This window comes from Neopsephotus bourkii, unplaced genomic scaffold (assembly GCF_033783945.1).
Source record: "Neopsephotus bourkii isolate Nb327-2 ecotype Australia unplaced genomic scaffold, CSIRO-AGI_Nbou_v1 NB_1658, whole genome shotgun sequence".
NCBI classification, from domain to species: Eukaryota; Metazoa; Chordata; class Aves; order Psittaciformes; family Psittacidae; genus Neopsephotus; species Neopsephotus bourkii.
Window position 1 is genome coordinate 38407 of NW_026902132.1, and position 13843 is coordinate 52249.

Below are 13843 nucleotides of genomic sequence, written 5' to 3' on the forward strand. Positions count from 1 at the left end.
ACAAGTAGACAAAACAACGCTTAGTTGTCCTAAAATAAAGCCAGGCCATCCAGATAAACTGACTGTTTTCTTTTTCTCCAGAGACAACATATTTGCTGAGTCTCTAGTGAAACATAAAGATAGAACATGTTGTCTCTCTCCCTCTGGGGCTGACTAGTACCTGCAGTTAGTTAAAGTGGGAGACTTCAGTATGGCCACATTCAGAGAGGTTTCTAATTTCTCAAGAATCCTCCAGCCTATTTCCCCAAAACCTTAACTATGCCAAATTAACATTTCATAAAACAAGCCCTATCTACTTTAGCTTTAGTAATGCTGCCCATCTTTGTTGTGTTTAAGCTTATTTTCCCTTAATGTGGTTATTTTGAAATCTTTTGATTTCAAAAACTTGAAATGTGCATTCACGTGTCCGTTACTAAGACAATTGCAGCCCTTCCGCATTATTTTTGGATGTCCTCATGTTGACAGTTTCATTTTGAGTAATCCAGGGCCAGTGATGATGCCACTGAAAATCTCAGTGGATGTGGCAGTATAACTGAGAGTCCTTCTCAGAATCAGTGTCAACAGAAAAAAAAAATGGCAAAAATGCTGCATCCTATTTCAAACCCAGCTTAAAGGACATTCAGTTCTGACTCCTGATTCAAAGAGAGAACAGTCTGTTTTTAATTTTGCTCATGCTTTGTGTGGAAAGCCTATTCACTTGCAAAGAAGAACATCTACTTCAGTGGCTACAGCAGGTGAGGCAAGTGGGGTGGAAAATGAGGCTGGTGATTTTTGTCAAGTCTGAGGCTGTGAGGAAGTCCAGCCTCAGCAGGTAGCTGCTCAGGGTCTGGATTTCCTTATGTGGCAAGAAGCCCCTGAGCTTGCCATGCGAGGCTGAGCATCTGTATCCCATCTACATGGTACATGCAAGTGCTGATTCCTTCAGACACAGATACTAATTTAGGGTGCCCCATATCTTGAAAAGTTGAGTAATTGCCAACATTTAAGTCCTCTTAATGGATCTAACCCAATCTGCATGTTGAAAATAAAGCCCAGTGCGGTTTTGTGTGCTTGTAACCTGCCACCTCACTGAACTGAGAGGGAGGTTTCTTGTGTGTTCAGGAAGCTCCTTGTGCTGTTGGTGCTGTGCAGAAGCACCGTGCAAGTTCATACCACCCCTAGAGCCACAGTAAAGTAGCTAGTCTTCTCAGTGAGTGCCAGGATTGAGCCTGCTGCATTATGTGCAGTGCAGAACAGCAAGCATCTATCACATTTGACTCCAGGGCTCAGCTGTGCCTTAAAGGCATGGTTTAGCTTTTAACAGAGCTGATCAGCACACAATGTGCTGACTGTCATTCCTAAAGAACAAAATGACAGATGGGCTTATGATATGCTTGTCTGGAGGCAGAGAATAAGAGCAAGTTGGTTACTAACCACCTTCTCACCACTGAAAGGAGAAGTATCTGTATGATTGACACAATTTGCATGAACCTGGAAAAATTAATGAATTTTTTCACCTTCAGCTGTCCCAAGAGTGAGCCTCACGCCACTGTTTGCAGAGTGCCTCTGAGATTTGAACGCAGCCATTTGCATTCAGCAGGACAGCACAGACACAACGTGAGAGTTCAAATATTTTAAAATGCATGTCTGCCATCAGGCTGTTTTGAAGCGAGATCGCTGCTGAGTAACAGCCATGGGTTGTACCACTGGCTATTACCATCGCTTCTTTTTGTTACCCTTCTTTTCTTTTAATTCTATTTGTATCTGATTATCAATAAAATAACTATTGTTTCAGATCTGTTATTTAGGTTTTTCTTTCTAAACTGATATGACTGCTTTTACATAAAAGGAATACTCCTGATGTGTTGCAAACTAATACATAAAATTGTGATTCCATTTAATTGTTGTTATTTGTTGCGTATATTTTGGGGTGAGTTTCTGATGCATAAGAAATTGTATCCAGCTGTACAAGAAGGCTCAGTAGTCTTAGAAAGTAAGGTGCTACTGGGGGTAAGCTGAGGTGTCAGAATTGTGGCCTTAATGACTGCACATACCAGGCAAAGTATCTTGATTTTAGTTTATAATTTAAATTTGTTACATATAAGTGCTGATAAGATCCTTTGTATGAAAAGTCTTTGTGATGTATTATCCATTACATGTTTCATTTGCTTCTTGTTTTTTAAGTGCTGCTTTAACACTTATGCCTCCTGATGGGCTTATTATTTTTCTAACATTTCATAAGTAGATACATTGAATGCTGTGAAATAGATTTACTTCATCACCTAATCCTATACCTAAAGAAGGTTGTGCTTTAAAAATGTTTTTAAAATTACCAATGACATTTCTTGACTCTGACTGCAGACTTCTTCACTAGTTCTTGGCATAATGAAAGATGATTATGGAGGTGGTGGTGGTGACATACTAAAAGCAATGTGTTGCTTGCCTAGGTATGAAAATGGGAACGATTTGCAGGGCTGCATTTGAAAAATAAAATTGGAACAATGAAGCATAACTGTCTGGCTGTGGAAACAGAAGCTTAAAGCTTAAAGAATATGGATGCTGATAATATTCAGATAGATGCTGGAGGCTGTTTTCCTGGGTTTGAAAGCTGATGCAAAACCAGTTTCAACAATGCAGTCAGTATACTGGGTATTCTATTGGTTTAATTTTTGAGACTCCCTTGATAGCTATGAGGTGTCTGACACTTAATGGAAGCATTTTTTTCCTTTTGGTTTGATTATGGTGGGTCTCTATAGTGGATCTAATCAGTAGCAGGGGTTACATTTTCATGTAGGTCTAATTTAGAGTTTCTAGGTGGTTAACCTGAAGAATGCCATCCCAGACAGTTGATGACCACTAAAGTGCTGCTCACAGCCTGGGAAAGCCAAAAAAACCAAAAATTAAAAAAAAAAAAAAAAATCTGTTGTAATCTAAGCCTGTTCTCTATTGAAAACAACCCCCTTCAAATCAGATTTTGCCATCTACTTTTGGCCTTTTCAGTTTATCTTCAGCTAGCTTGGCTGATCTGTTTGTCTTCTTCAGCTTCTCTGTTCCCTCCCAGTACCCAAAGTCCAAACTCAGTGCTGTGACAAAGAGTGGGTTACATGTTCTCCACAGCATTCAGATATTTTCTTCATGGCTCTCCGTGTGAAGTCCACCTTCCCCCTTTCTTTCTTGAGAGCTGTGTACTCATAGGCCTTCAGCTTGCTGTAATAGTCTGAGAATTTGTTGTAGAGAATAGAGATGGGCATGCCATTCAGGATTATTCCAAACGCAATGCAGAGGAAAGCAAACAGGCGGCCAAGGTGAGTTTCTGGACACATGTCTCCATATCCCACTGTAGAGATGCTGACCTATGGACAAACCAACATTCAGCTTATTAGCTGAGAAGACACATACAGTTCAGGGATCAGGGACAATTTTACAGTTAGCGTTTTTAGACTTCACATCGTATATCTGAAATACTCTCTGCTGACTTCTTTTCTGTACTATCTATTTTATTCAGAAATCCCTAGTATAAATAATAATTCCTCTCATGCAGTAAAGAAGGACAACAGTGCAATTTGACACAATCCAGCAGGATTTTCAAAAGCTTTGTCTGCCAGAAGGAATTACCAAACAATTTCCACACCAGCCTGCTCAGTAAGTGGGTTTTTTTGGCTGTGGTGAGCGGATGAGAGAGATGGCTTCCTGACTGTGCAAATCCAGTGATAACGACAGCCCTGCTCTCTCATCATATTACTTGGAACAGATGCCCTATGTCTAAATCCAGTGTGCTTATGAAACCTGGTATTTTGTGACTTATTCTGTGAGTAGTATTTTGCGTATTACCTTTGTTTATCATATATATTTTAGGAACTAATGAAAAAACACATGAAAACCTTTAGCTAATTGTGAAATATATTTTTATAATGTTATATATTACTCTATAAGAAGTGACCCAGGACTTTGAAGTTTCTAAGTAAAATCCCCTTTAATTGTTACATACCTTTAAGGAGCTGAGGGAATACCAACGAACTTTCTCTGTTGCTGGAAGGTTTTGCTCACAGTGCATTCTTTCAATATATATATTTATAGAGCTAAATTGTTTGATCTTCCTGCTTGGCTGTATGTCAGAGGTTACAAGAGTGAGGTGTGTATGTGCCTTCAGTAGGGAATATTTCTGTACAGTTTAGCTCAGAGGTACACAGGTGGGATTTTTTTTCCTGAATTCCTCTTTGAAGAAGTGTTTGGGGGTTGTTTAAGAGGTTGGGTTTTTTGTGGGACTGATGGTATTTAGTATATGCACTTCATATGAATTTGTACATTTTGCCATCACATTGTCTACGTAGTTTCATGGACTTTTTTCTTCTCGGCCATCAGCATTTTCTACTTTTAGACTACGAATGTATGAAGGAACTGTGTTTTATATGGACCGAGTACTACGCTAACTACCATAATACTTTCTTGGTAAAATTCAGTTTCAAAATTTCATGCTGTTTGCATATGGGGATGCTACGTATGAATTATGTACTCCCAAACAGTCAACCTGTTTCTAACTCCTAAAACAGTAACTCCTAATTTATATCCTTCCTCTTCCCACATCTTGATTGTTCATAATTTTCACATTTAGTAAATATGACTTACATTTCTCAGGTAAAACTTGCAGGCTTCTGCCATCTGGCACTTCCTAGCCTGTGCAAGGGACCTTTTCAGCCAATGATTCTTTTTCTTTCCTTCCCCTCCCCCTCGCCCCCCCCCCCCCACCGCCCCCCCCAGTATCTCCACACGCTGTGTGTATCTGTGAAACCTTTGGCAGAAATAAAAGGCAGTAGGACTTTCACTGCAATGCCCTTTTGGCTTTAGCACTGAAATAAGTCTTTGGAAGGTCACAGTGTGCAGCCTGCCATCCTCTAACATGCTAAATAAAATGTTATTTCAAATGAAGAAAGCATTAGGGTACATGAGACAACACAGGCTAAGCACATTTGTAGGATGCACCTGGTGCTTCCTGTGGAATAAAAAGGATTAGTCACTTGGTTTAATGGAAATTAAGTCACTGGATTTGAATGATAATACAGGATAAATATCTCCAAAAATAAATACTGAGATGAAGGCAAGATGTTTATCTCTACCAGTCAGGACAAAACCATTATCCTGTGATAAGGTTTTGTTCCACTGGCATAGTCTTCTGCATCTTCTTGTGACAGTTTGGGAGGGATACTTCCGTGTGTGTGAGACCATGAGCACTGTTGAAATTGAACTTTAATGAAATTTGAGTGATCTGGATATTAATTTTCACTGTTAAAGAATGAATAAGCTTTAAAAGGAGTTTTGTGCCTTGGAATTACAATGTGCATGTTACAGCTCTCTTTCGAAGACACTTGGTCACCTCATAGGCCTTTTTCATGTTGTTATAGTCATATAGGTCTCTTAGGAGTATTTAAGTCATTATGGTGTCACCAGCTTGCAGAGATGAGCCCTAGAGATTTTGCTTATATCCTGCATGTTCCGCAAAACAAAGTATAATGCTAGTATCCTTATTAATGTATGAAGCACGAATTTTTTCATAATCTGTGTATATCACTTAAATATGACCTGTGAAGGTCACATTACAGGACCCTTTCCTTTATTCACTGATTTTTTTCCTCCTTCCCATGCCCCAGTTTAAAGGATATTCATCACACAGGCATATGCATGTATATATATAAATGTCTGTGGGTGTCCATAGGGCAAATTTTTCTGCATCTGCTGGATCACTGAAACTTACATATGGGAAAGCACCACATCACATGAGCCATCACTGAACCAGAAGTGCAGGCCATGGGTCCCTGGGGCTGCTGGCCAGGGTAAGTGGCTTTGGATGAGGTAGGGTCAGTGTCCTGTGGGCCCCATACACAGCTTAGTACATCCAACTTCTATACTGATCAACTAGCATGAAGAGATCTTCTGACTCCCTTCCAGTCCATTTGCATGGGCTTCCTTCCCCTGAGAGCAACTGGACCATAGCCAGCCCCATAGCCAGAACCAGAGGTCCGAAGTGCTCCTGGGAGCCCTGCCATAAACATGGATTATGGAGGCCCTCATCAGCTGCTGCAAAACAAAATGTACGTGATGACAGACTAGAACAAGCCTTAGAGTTATGGACAGCCAAGATACAGGCCTTTTGCCTTCTCTCAGCACCTACAGTGCCTAGCTGCACTCTGATTTAATCCAGACTGCCATAGACACATCTTCTGCAATATAACGGAGCTGTTGTTTTCCAGCTCTGAAATGTTGCAGGCAGCAGCATAGGCAGGGATCAACATCCCCCTCTCCCCAGTGCGCTTGTTAAAACCACCCCTCTTCCTGCCAAAACATTGCTGTAAAAATGAGAATTGTGAAACTGCCATGCTTGTGCATGACGATTGTCTCCTAAGCGTTTACTTACAGCCTGCAGCTCCCTCTCCATCATCTGCTAGCCTTGATAAACCTAAAAGTGTTTCTTTGGTCTTCACAGCTCACCTTGAAGAGTATAATTATCATTTTTATCTCACAATAATTAGAGAAATACCGGTTAGCCTCTTATAAGTGAATATATGCCTACCTTTGAGTGTTAATGCAATCAAAGTCTAGGGTTGAACTGCTTTCCAAACCCTTTATGAATTAAAACCTTTATGAAACCCTTTATGAGGTGAATTCCAGGTTTGGGGTGCTGGAACAGCCCTGTCAGGACATTGCTAAGCCAGGAGGCATTTACAGCAGGTGGAGGACATTAAACTGTCACATCTTTGTGTTCCGGGCTGAATCTTCATGCCCCTGTGTGCTAGGTTCAACTATAGCAGTCATTTTTCTCCTTAGTAGCTGGTACAGTGCTGTGTTTTTGACTTTTAGCCCGAGAACAACACTGATAACACCAATGTGAACCCAACACCGTGGAAAATGCTGCCTCAAAAACACCCCTCCGCATAACACAGTGTAGTAAACAACAGTGGTGGTTCAGACCCCTCAAGGAAATGTGCCCAAATGCCTCAGAGCACTAACCCAGTGGCAATCTCTAGACAGTCATTCTGTATTTATTGCTGAGGCGTGCCAGCTGAAACTCAGGCAGTTACCCTCACTGCAAGTGCTTGGGATGGGACTAAAATCACAGTCTTTCTAGCAGAGGTTGCTGAAAAAGATTCAATGTGACATTAACCAGCTCTCAGTATTTACTGATGTGGGATTCAAACCACTGACCTAGATGTATAAGGCAGTTTATCCCATTATCAATTACTTGAGCCATTCTGCTTCTGTTTGTATTTGTTCTTCTGTAAGTCTGGCACAGTATATATAACCTCCAGTGTTTGTCTGCAGATACGTGCCTTAGATGTGCTGCCCAAAGAGGAGAACACGTTCTCTTATATAAAACAACTGCTGGTCCTAATATATTTTTGAAGGCCAGAGCTCTTTGACACCTTTGCCTTTGCAAGTTTCAGTGACCAGACTATAGTTAATAACCATGTCTTCTCATCTTGCAGTTGTACGATGGGCCACAGTAGAGCTCTGAAAAGGGCAAGAATGAAAATCCTGTGTCTACCTGCAACCATTAGTCCGATGCACGTTTTCATCTTTTGTCTTTCTTTTTTTAATTTGGCAACACTGAGAATGGGATTAAATGCACTTCTTTAAAAGTGCAAGTACTGTCTGCATTTGGTCGGATGGGAATTTCAACACTCTGCCTGATTAAGCCTCGATTTAAGCTTACACCAGAGGTAAATGAGTGCAGGTGTGTGTGCGTGTGAGTGAGTGCATATGTCCTTAAGCTCGGAATTCAGAGCAGATGTTCACTGATCTGAGCCTGCTGTTTTCAAGACTGTCAGCAACTCTAGTAAGAAAGGAAAGGGGAAGAGAGGGAGGGTCTCTGCCTACGGAGCAAGGTAAGATGTTTTTACTTACGGCAGCCCACCACCAAGCATGGGGGATACTGGTGAAGTTGGTACTGGAGACATCGTGCTCCACTGTGTAGACCATGGCAGAGAAGGCGAAGATGCCCATGGCAATGAAGAGCAAAAGGCAGCCCACCTGCTGGTAGCACTGGCGCAAGGTAAAGCCGAAGGCACGCAGCCCTGTGGAGTGGCGGGCCAGCTTGAGGATGCGGAAGATGCGCATGAGACGCATGATGCGAAGCACTTGTCCCACCTTGCCAACTCGTCCCACTTTCTCAATATCATGCTCATGCTGAGAGCCCCGACCTCGGGGCTGGTCATCATCAGCAAAGCATTCAAGCAGCAGCTGCAGGTAGAGGGGCAGGATGGCAATCAGGTCTACTGCATTAAGGGCGCTGCTGGCAAAGCGGCGCAGGTCTGGGGTAGAGACCAAGCGCAGCAGGTACTCCAGTGTAAAGAATGCGATGCACAGGGTCTCAATATGCTCCAGGACAGGCCGGTTCTCCCCGCTCTTACGGTCTACCTGCTGCATCTCCTCCACCGTGTTGAGTGCCAGGGCCACCACAGAGATGAGCACAAAGAAGCTGGAGGCCACTGCCATCACCTTGGCAGTGACAGAGGAGAAGGGCTTCTCCATGAGGTTCCAGAGGCGCCAGCGCTGAGGACCATAGTAGCGCATGTGATGGAAGAGCTGCTCATTCTCCTGAGCCTCTGCCTGGGAGCGCAGCTCACGCTGGACCTTCAGCTGCTCACTCAGCTCATCACGGCGCTCCTCGAAGCAGATTCGGCAACAGCGAGGTGTGTATTTGAGCCGCACGCCCCAGTAGCTCAGCTCCTCCAGGAAGCTACGGGGGCACAGCTCGTCCCGCACACGCAGCACCCCTGAGGCGTAGAAGTTGTACACAAGCTGAAAGACGGCTGGGTCCCGGTCAAAGAAATACTCATCTACCTGGGCAGCGTAGTCATCACACAGGCCCAGCTGGCAGCGGCGGTCAGTGGATGTAGCCAGGCGGCCCAAGCGGGTCTTTGGATAGATGGCCACTGCCTGGTAGGTGAGGTGGTAGCATTGGCCACCGACATTGATGTTCAGCACAGATGAAGCGGAACGTGGAGCTCCAAAGGAAGGGGCAGGAGAGCAAGGTATGGATGATGAGGGTTTGTTTTCTCCCTCAAATGGTTCTCCGTTTGGCCATTTTCCTTGTTCTTTCTCTTCCTCTTCCTCATCTTCCTCATCCACATAATAATTGTAATTTCCCTCAGGTCCCAGGAGCAGTAGGTGCTGGGAGTTCAATGGAGCAGTAGCAGAAAAGCCACTCTGCCAGTCTACGTGCATGCCTTCATTGTCCTTCCCCTTGTCGGGCTGTGGGAGGACATTTGGTGCTTCCCTCTCTCTGCCTGTGTGTTTTAGGAAAGGAAACTGTCGCCGCATGTTAAACTGCAACATACTATTTTTCCTTGCTCTTCTCCCTTCTTTGCAGTCACCTGATTAAGGAATTAGAACCAGTCCTTTCTAACACTACAAAGGATGACAATTCTGTTTTCTTCTTTATCTCAGTACTATCACGCACAGCAGTGTTTCTGCATTTTCTTCCATGCCAGCCAACATGCCAGTTGTTGTTAAAGCTCTGTGTGGGAAATAGACACATGAAGACTGCAGTTGACCGTTTTAATCTTGCTGACAGCGAAGATCTGAGTGCTTAGAGAAGGGGATTTAAGGGCTATTATCCTGTTCCAGCCTCATCTCCCTCAGGCTGTGACGTGAATGATTATGGATCCATAAATCTATGAAAAATCAGTAGGGGGAAAAAGTCCTAAAGCTTAATTGCTAATAAACCCTATACATTTTCCTAATTTGAGTATATACAGATTAAGAATAATCTAAAAATGAAACGTATGATGGGGGAGCGAGAACGTTACAGGATTCTTTCACCTACATGATTGTATCACGGCTTGGGTTTCCTTAATGAAAATAATGAGTAATTTATGTGGAATAATGGTTAGGAATTCACCAGGGTAGCTCTTAAAATGTTTCCCAAAAGTGAGCAAATAAAAGCCATCCCTTTTTATTCCCAGTTAGAATACCTTCATCTGGTTATGGGTGGAGGAAAGTCACACTCTGTGCCTGAAGCTTTGTCTGTGCTCTGGGAGTGTGCATCTCTTGCTCCTTTGGACACAGTGGAAGTAAAGGGGAGGGCTGTGAAGGGGTTTCCAGCCTGCTGCTTCAGTTCAAACTCTGCATGAGCTACTGAGAAACAGAACAAAGCCACTCTTGTTTCTCTTTCAGGGCATGTTTAATAGTGTAAAACTGCAGTAGACACCTAGCAGGACAGAAGAGATGCTTTCTCTTTGTTTTGGTGGAGGTTTCATCCTCAGCTCTGGTTGAGCTGGCACAAGCAGTAACAATGAGCATCCTCAAAGCCAGGTTACTTCTCCCTGTTACTCGAGCACTTCAGCTGAAGAAGGCGACAAACAGAGTAAAAGATGGCTTCTTTCTTTTTCCACTCCTTCCTTTTTCCACTTTCGCCTACCCCCAGTTGCAGCTTTTACATTTTCTAGCTGTCAACAAACAGGAAGACACCATAACTGAGGTTTTTGCAATACTTTTGTTCCCAGGCTGCATCCTAGTGAGTGCATCATGCTTAATAATAGAATGATAGAATAGTTAGGGTTGGAAGGGACCTTAAGATCATAAAGTTCCAACCCCCCTGCCATGGGCAGGAACACCTCCCACTAAACCATGTCACCCAAGGCTCTGTCCAGCCTGGCCTTGAACACTGCCTGGGATGGAGCATTCACAACTTACCTGGGCAACCCATTTATACATTAAAGTTTAAGCACCTCTAGAAAAACAGGAATTTTTCAGGTCCTATATTGCTATAAATTGTAGAGATTTGCAATTTTCATAGCACAGATGATGCCATAAGAAAGAATCTGTTCCATAGAAATTCCCCTTTTACGATTCACATCATCTCTGTAGCAAGAGTAGCAATGATATGACAGGATGGTACCAGGGAAGTACTTAAATTTGACTTTACATTTCCAAACTCACTATGACAATAGAAACCAATTGGGGTTAATACCATGAGCTCTGTCACCCAGTGCTTCAGGAGCTCTGCTCTGCTCACCTGGTGTCAGAAATCATGGGATCCTGGTTATTTCACTTCTCTTAAATCAGAGGGAGAAATGCAATAGGCAAATTGCTAATTTGCTTTATAAAAAAGCAGGAAATGTGCATTTTGATAAATATGTCTCAGTTTGGAAAACTGAAAATTGGAAAATCCTACAAATAGCTATCAATAAGGCATGGAGAAAAGAGATCTACCACCAAAAGAGACTTTAATAGTTCCAGGTCTCTACAATTCACAGTGTTCAAGGCCTGGATTATTGGCAATTCATGCTTAGCTGTGCTTGAAAGTATTTTGTTTCATGAATTTGTCTCCACTTTCTTGATGCAAAAAAAGGCAAGGCCCTTATTAATAGGGATTCACAATGCCTTATTACAGATAACAATCTGCTTTGCAGTGTGTTTTGAACATTAAACCATGCCATGGTGAGCCCTTTGTTAGCAACCTTAATGCAAATTAATGTCCAATTTCAAGGCTGTTTCTTCTAAGCAAACCATTTCTGATATGAGGAAAAAAAAAAGTCTGCAATGCCATCATTTTACTACTGAAAATTCTCGAGTGGTGTTTTTGTAAAAACTGTGGCTTAAACTACTTTAACATCTTGGGGATTTGAAATAACATGCTCAGCTGTCCATAGGGAATTGCACTGAAAAATAACATGGAGGGTTGTTTCAAAAGGTCCAGCTAGACTCTTTCATTAACTTCCAGTGACCTCTCAAGCTATGTTAACAATGTGGAAAACACTGCTAATGGTGGTTGTTAATAATGTAATAATTATTAATGTCCTGTTTATCATATTAGGGTGCTCTAAAAGCATAATAAGGATGAAGGTAGACAGACTGCAGTGTCTTTTAGAATTGGGAGGGGCAAGCCGGGGAGTAGGAGAATTAGCCTTCTGTTCTGTCTGCGTTCCCATGCACCAGTTCTTTATAAAGATCGATTGTAAAAAAAAAAAAAAAGAAAAGAGAGAAACAAAGGAAAAAACGCACACATACACACCAACAACAAACCAAACCAACCAACCAAATAAAAGACAACACCCTACATCCCCCAAACACCCTAGCTAGAGGTTTGCAAAATACCAGATCTGCTCATAGCTAAAGCAACCTTCACTCTACCCTTTGTCTCCACTCAGGTCAGTTAGACTCAAATGTCAGCAGCAGTGAGCAAGAGGATACTTCTTGCACTGTGGTTTCAGGCATCTTTGTACCCTACCACCCTGGCAGACTTTCTCAGCCCTCAGAGTGCCACGTTGCTGCTGAACAAATGCTTCTCTGCTTGTTGCTTTCGCTATTTCTTCTTTTTTTTCCCACTTGCCAAGCCTGCTGCTGCAGCCACCCAGAAGGTGCTTAGAAAGTGCAGACTAGTGGAAAGAGAGGATGATTGAGGGGTGGACTAATCAGCATCACCCAGTTGCTTACATCTCTTCTTGCTCACATGTTGTAGTGGATGTCATGTGCCTGTTACACTTAGGGAAAGAAAACAGGAATTGTCTTTCTGCATACCACGTATCTCCCAACACATGCAAGAGCTAGCTAGTCCCACAGTGGACAGGACAGAGCTAATATGGAAAGCACGGTAACATAAACATCAGATAGGGTGAAACCATATTGCAGAGAGGCTCCCAAAGTAGTATTAAGTGTACTTTTTATGATCTGAAGGCATATGAGCGGGATGGTGCAGTCATGGTCAAAATTACCAAGGTATATGAAATCAGTATCACCAGCTGAGCCATGAGGGCTATCTGCACATGAGCTCTGAACCCACAGCAAATGCAAAGTAGCACAGTTTTAATTTGCCACTCTTGCACTGCAAGCTTAGATAAATTCAGTGCTTTGTGGTTGCTACATGCTATGGGTATGGACAAAAGGACCACAGCTCTGCTTACGTGGAATGATATGTTAAACTGAGGCAATCTGCCCACAAGCCTGAGTCTTAATATGCTCAACAGTGATACCTGGGATGTTCAGCATGCTACATAGGCAGAAATAGCTATGTGTCAGGTGGCTCATGTGAGTAGAAATAGTGTGGGGAAATAGATATATCTAGCATGTGCTTTAGCAAGACAATGCATTACAGCAGGAAACACACATATGAGAAAGAGACACACAAAAAAAGAACTGTACCATATTATTTTAGCTTAATGAGTTCATAACCCTTTTTTTACAGGTGGCATGCTGAAGAACGAAGTGATTTAACCTGGAAACAAGCATCAGAAGAATAACCAGTATTTTCTGTATTGCATATAGCTGAGCTTTCTACTGGACCTTGCTTAATGTATGCAGTGGCTCATTCATAAACATTATCAGCTCTTAAGACACAAGTAGCTGATCCCAGGCCTACAACGAACATAAACATCAAAACACACATAAGAGCAGCAACAAGAACAACTTTTACTTCATAAATGGGAATAAGTATCATCTGTATCTAAAAAAGCTGGAAATATGCTGGAAACATAGACCAAATCATGACAGTAACACATCACAAAGAGTGTGGGAGGATTGGCCTGTGTAATTGACAGAGAATATTTTCTGAGCCTTACACCTTTGTGGAAATAAGCACTTTTCTTGCTGACAGAGTTCAGCTGCCAGTTTTGCTTTGAGAATTTGTTTTGTACTGCCAAAAGAGAAAAAGTCTGGACATGCTTATATAAAGCGTTTGCACTTTCTTTCTCTCCAAGGAACTTACTTTTGTTTTGTCTGAGTTTTTTTTGTTTGGTTGGTTGGTTGGTTGTGGGTGGTGGGTTTTTTTGGTGTATTTTTTGTTTGTTTGTTTGGCGTTTTTTCCTGTTTTGCTGTTTTCTTATGTATGGAAAGGCACTTTTTTACTGGCAATGTACAGTCCATTATTTTT

General features: G+C 42.3%; 1 protein-coding gene across 1 annotated transcript; it reads right to left on the reverse strand.

The window, feature by feature from the left end:
• Positions 1 to 3018: 3018 nt before the first annotated feature.
• Positions 3019 to 9640, reverse strand: KCNV2 (potassium voltage-gated channel modifier subfamily V member 2). Its single transcript, XM_061375096.1, has 2 exons — positions 7876 to 9640; positions 3019 to 3332 (listed from the first exon to the last, which is right to left on the reverse strand). Exons 1-2 carry the CDS (start codon positions 9307 to 9309, stop codon positions 3057 to 3059), a joined length of 1710 nt encoding a protein of 569 aa, XP_061231080.1. The 5' UTR covers positions 9310 to 9640; the 3' UTR covers positions 3019 to 3056.
• Positions 9641 to 13843: the final 4203 nt, after the last annotated feature.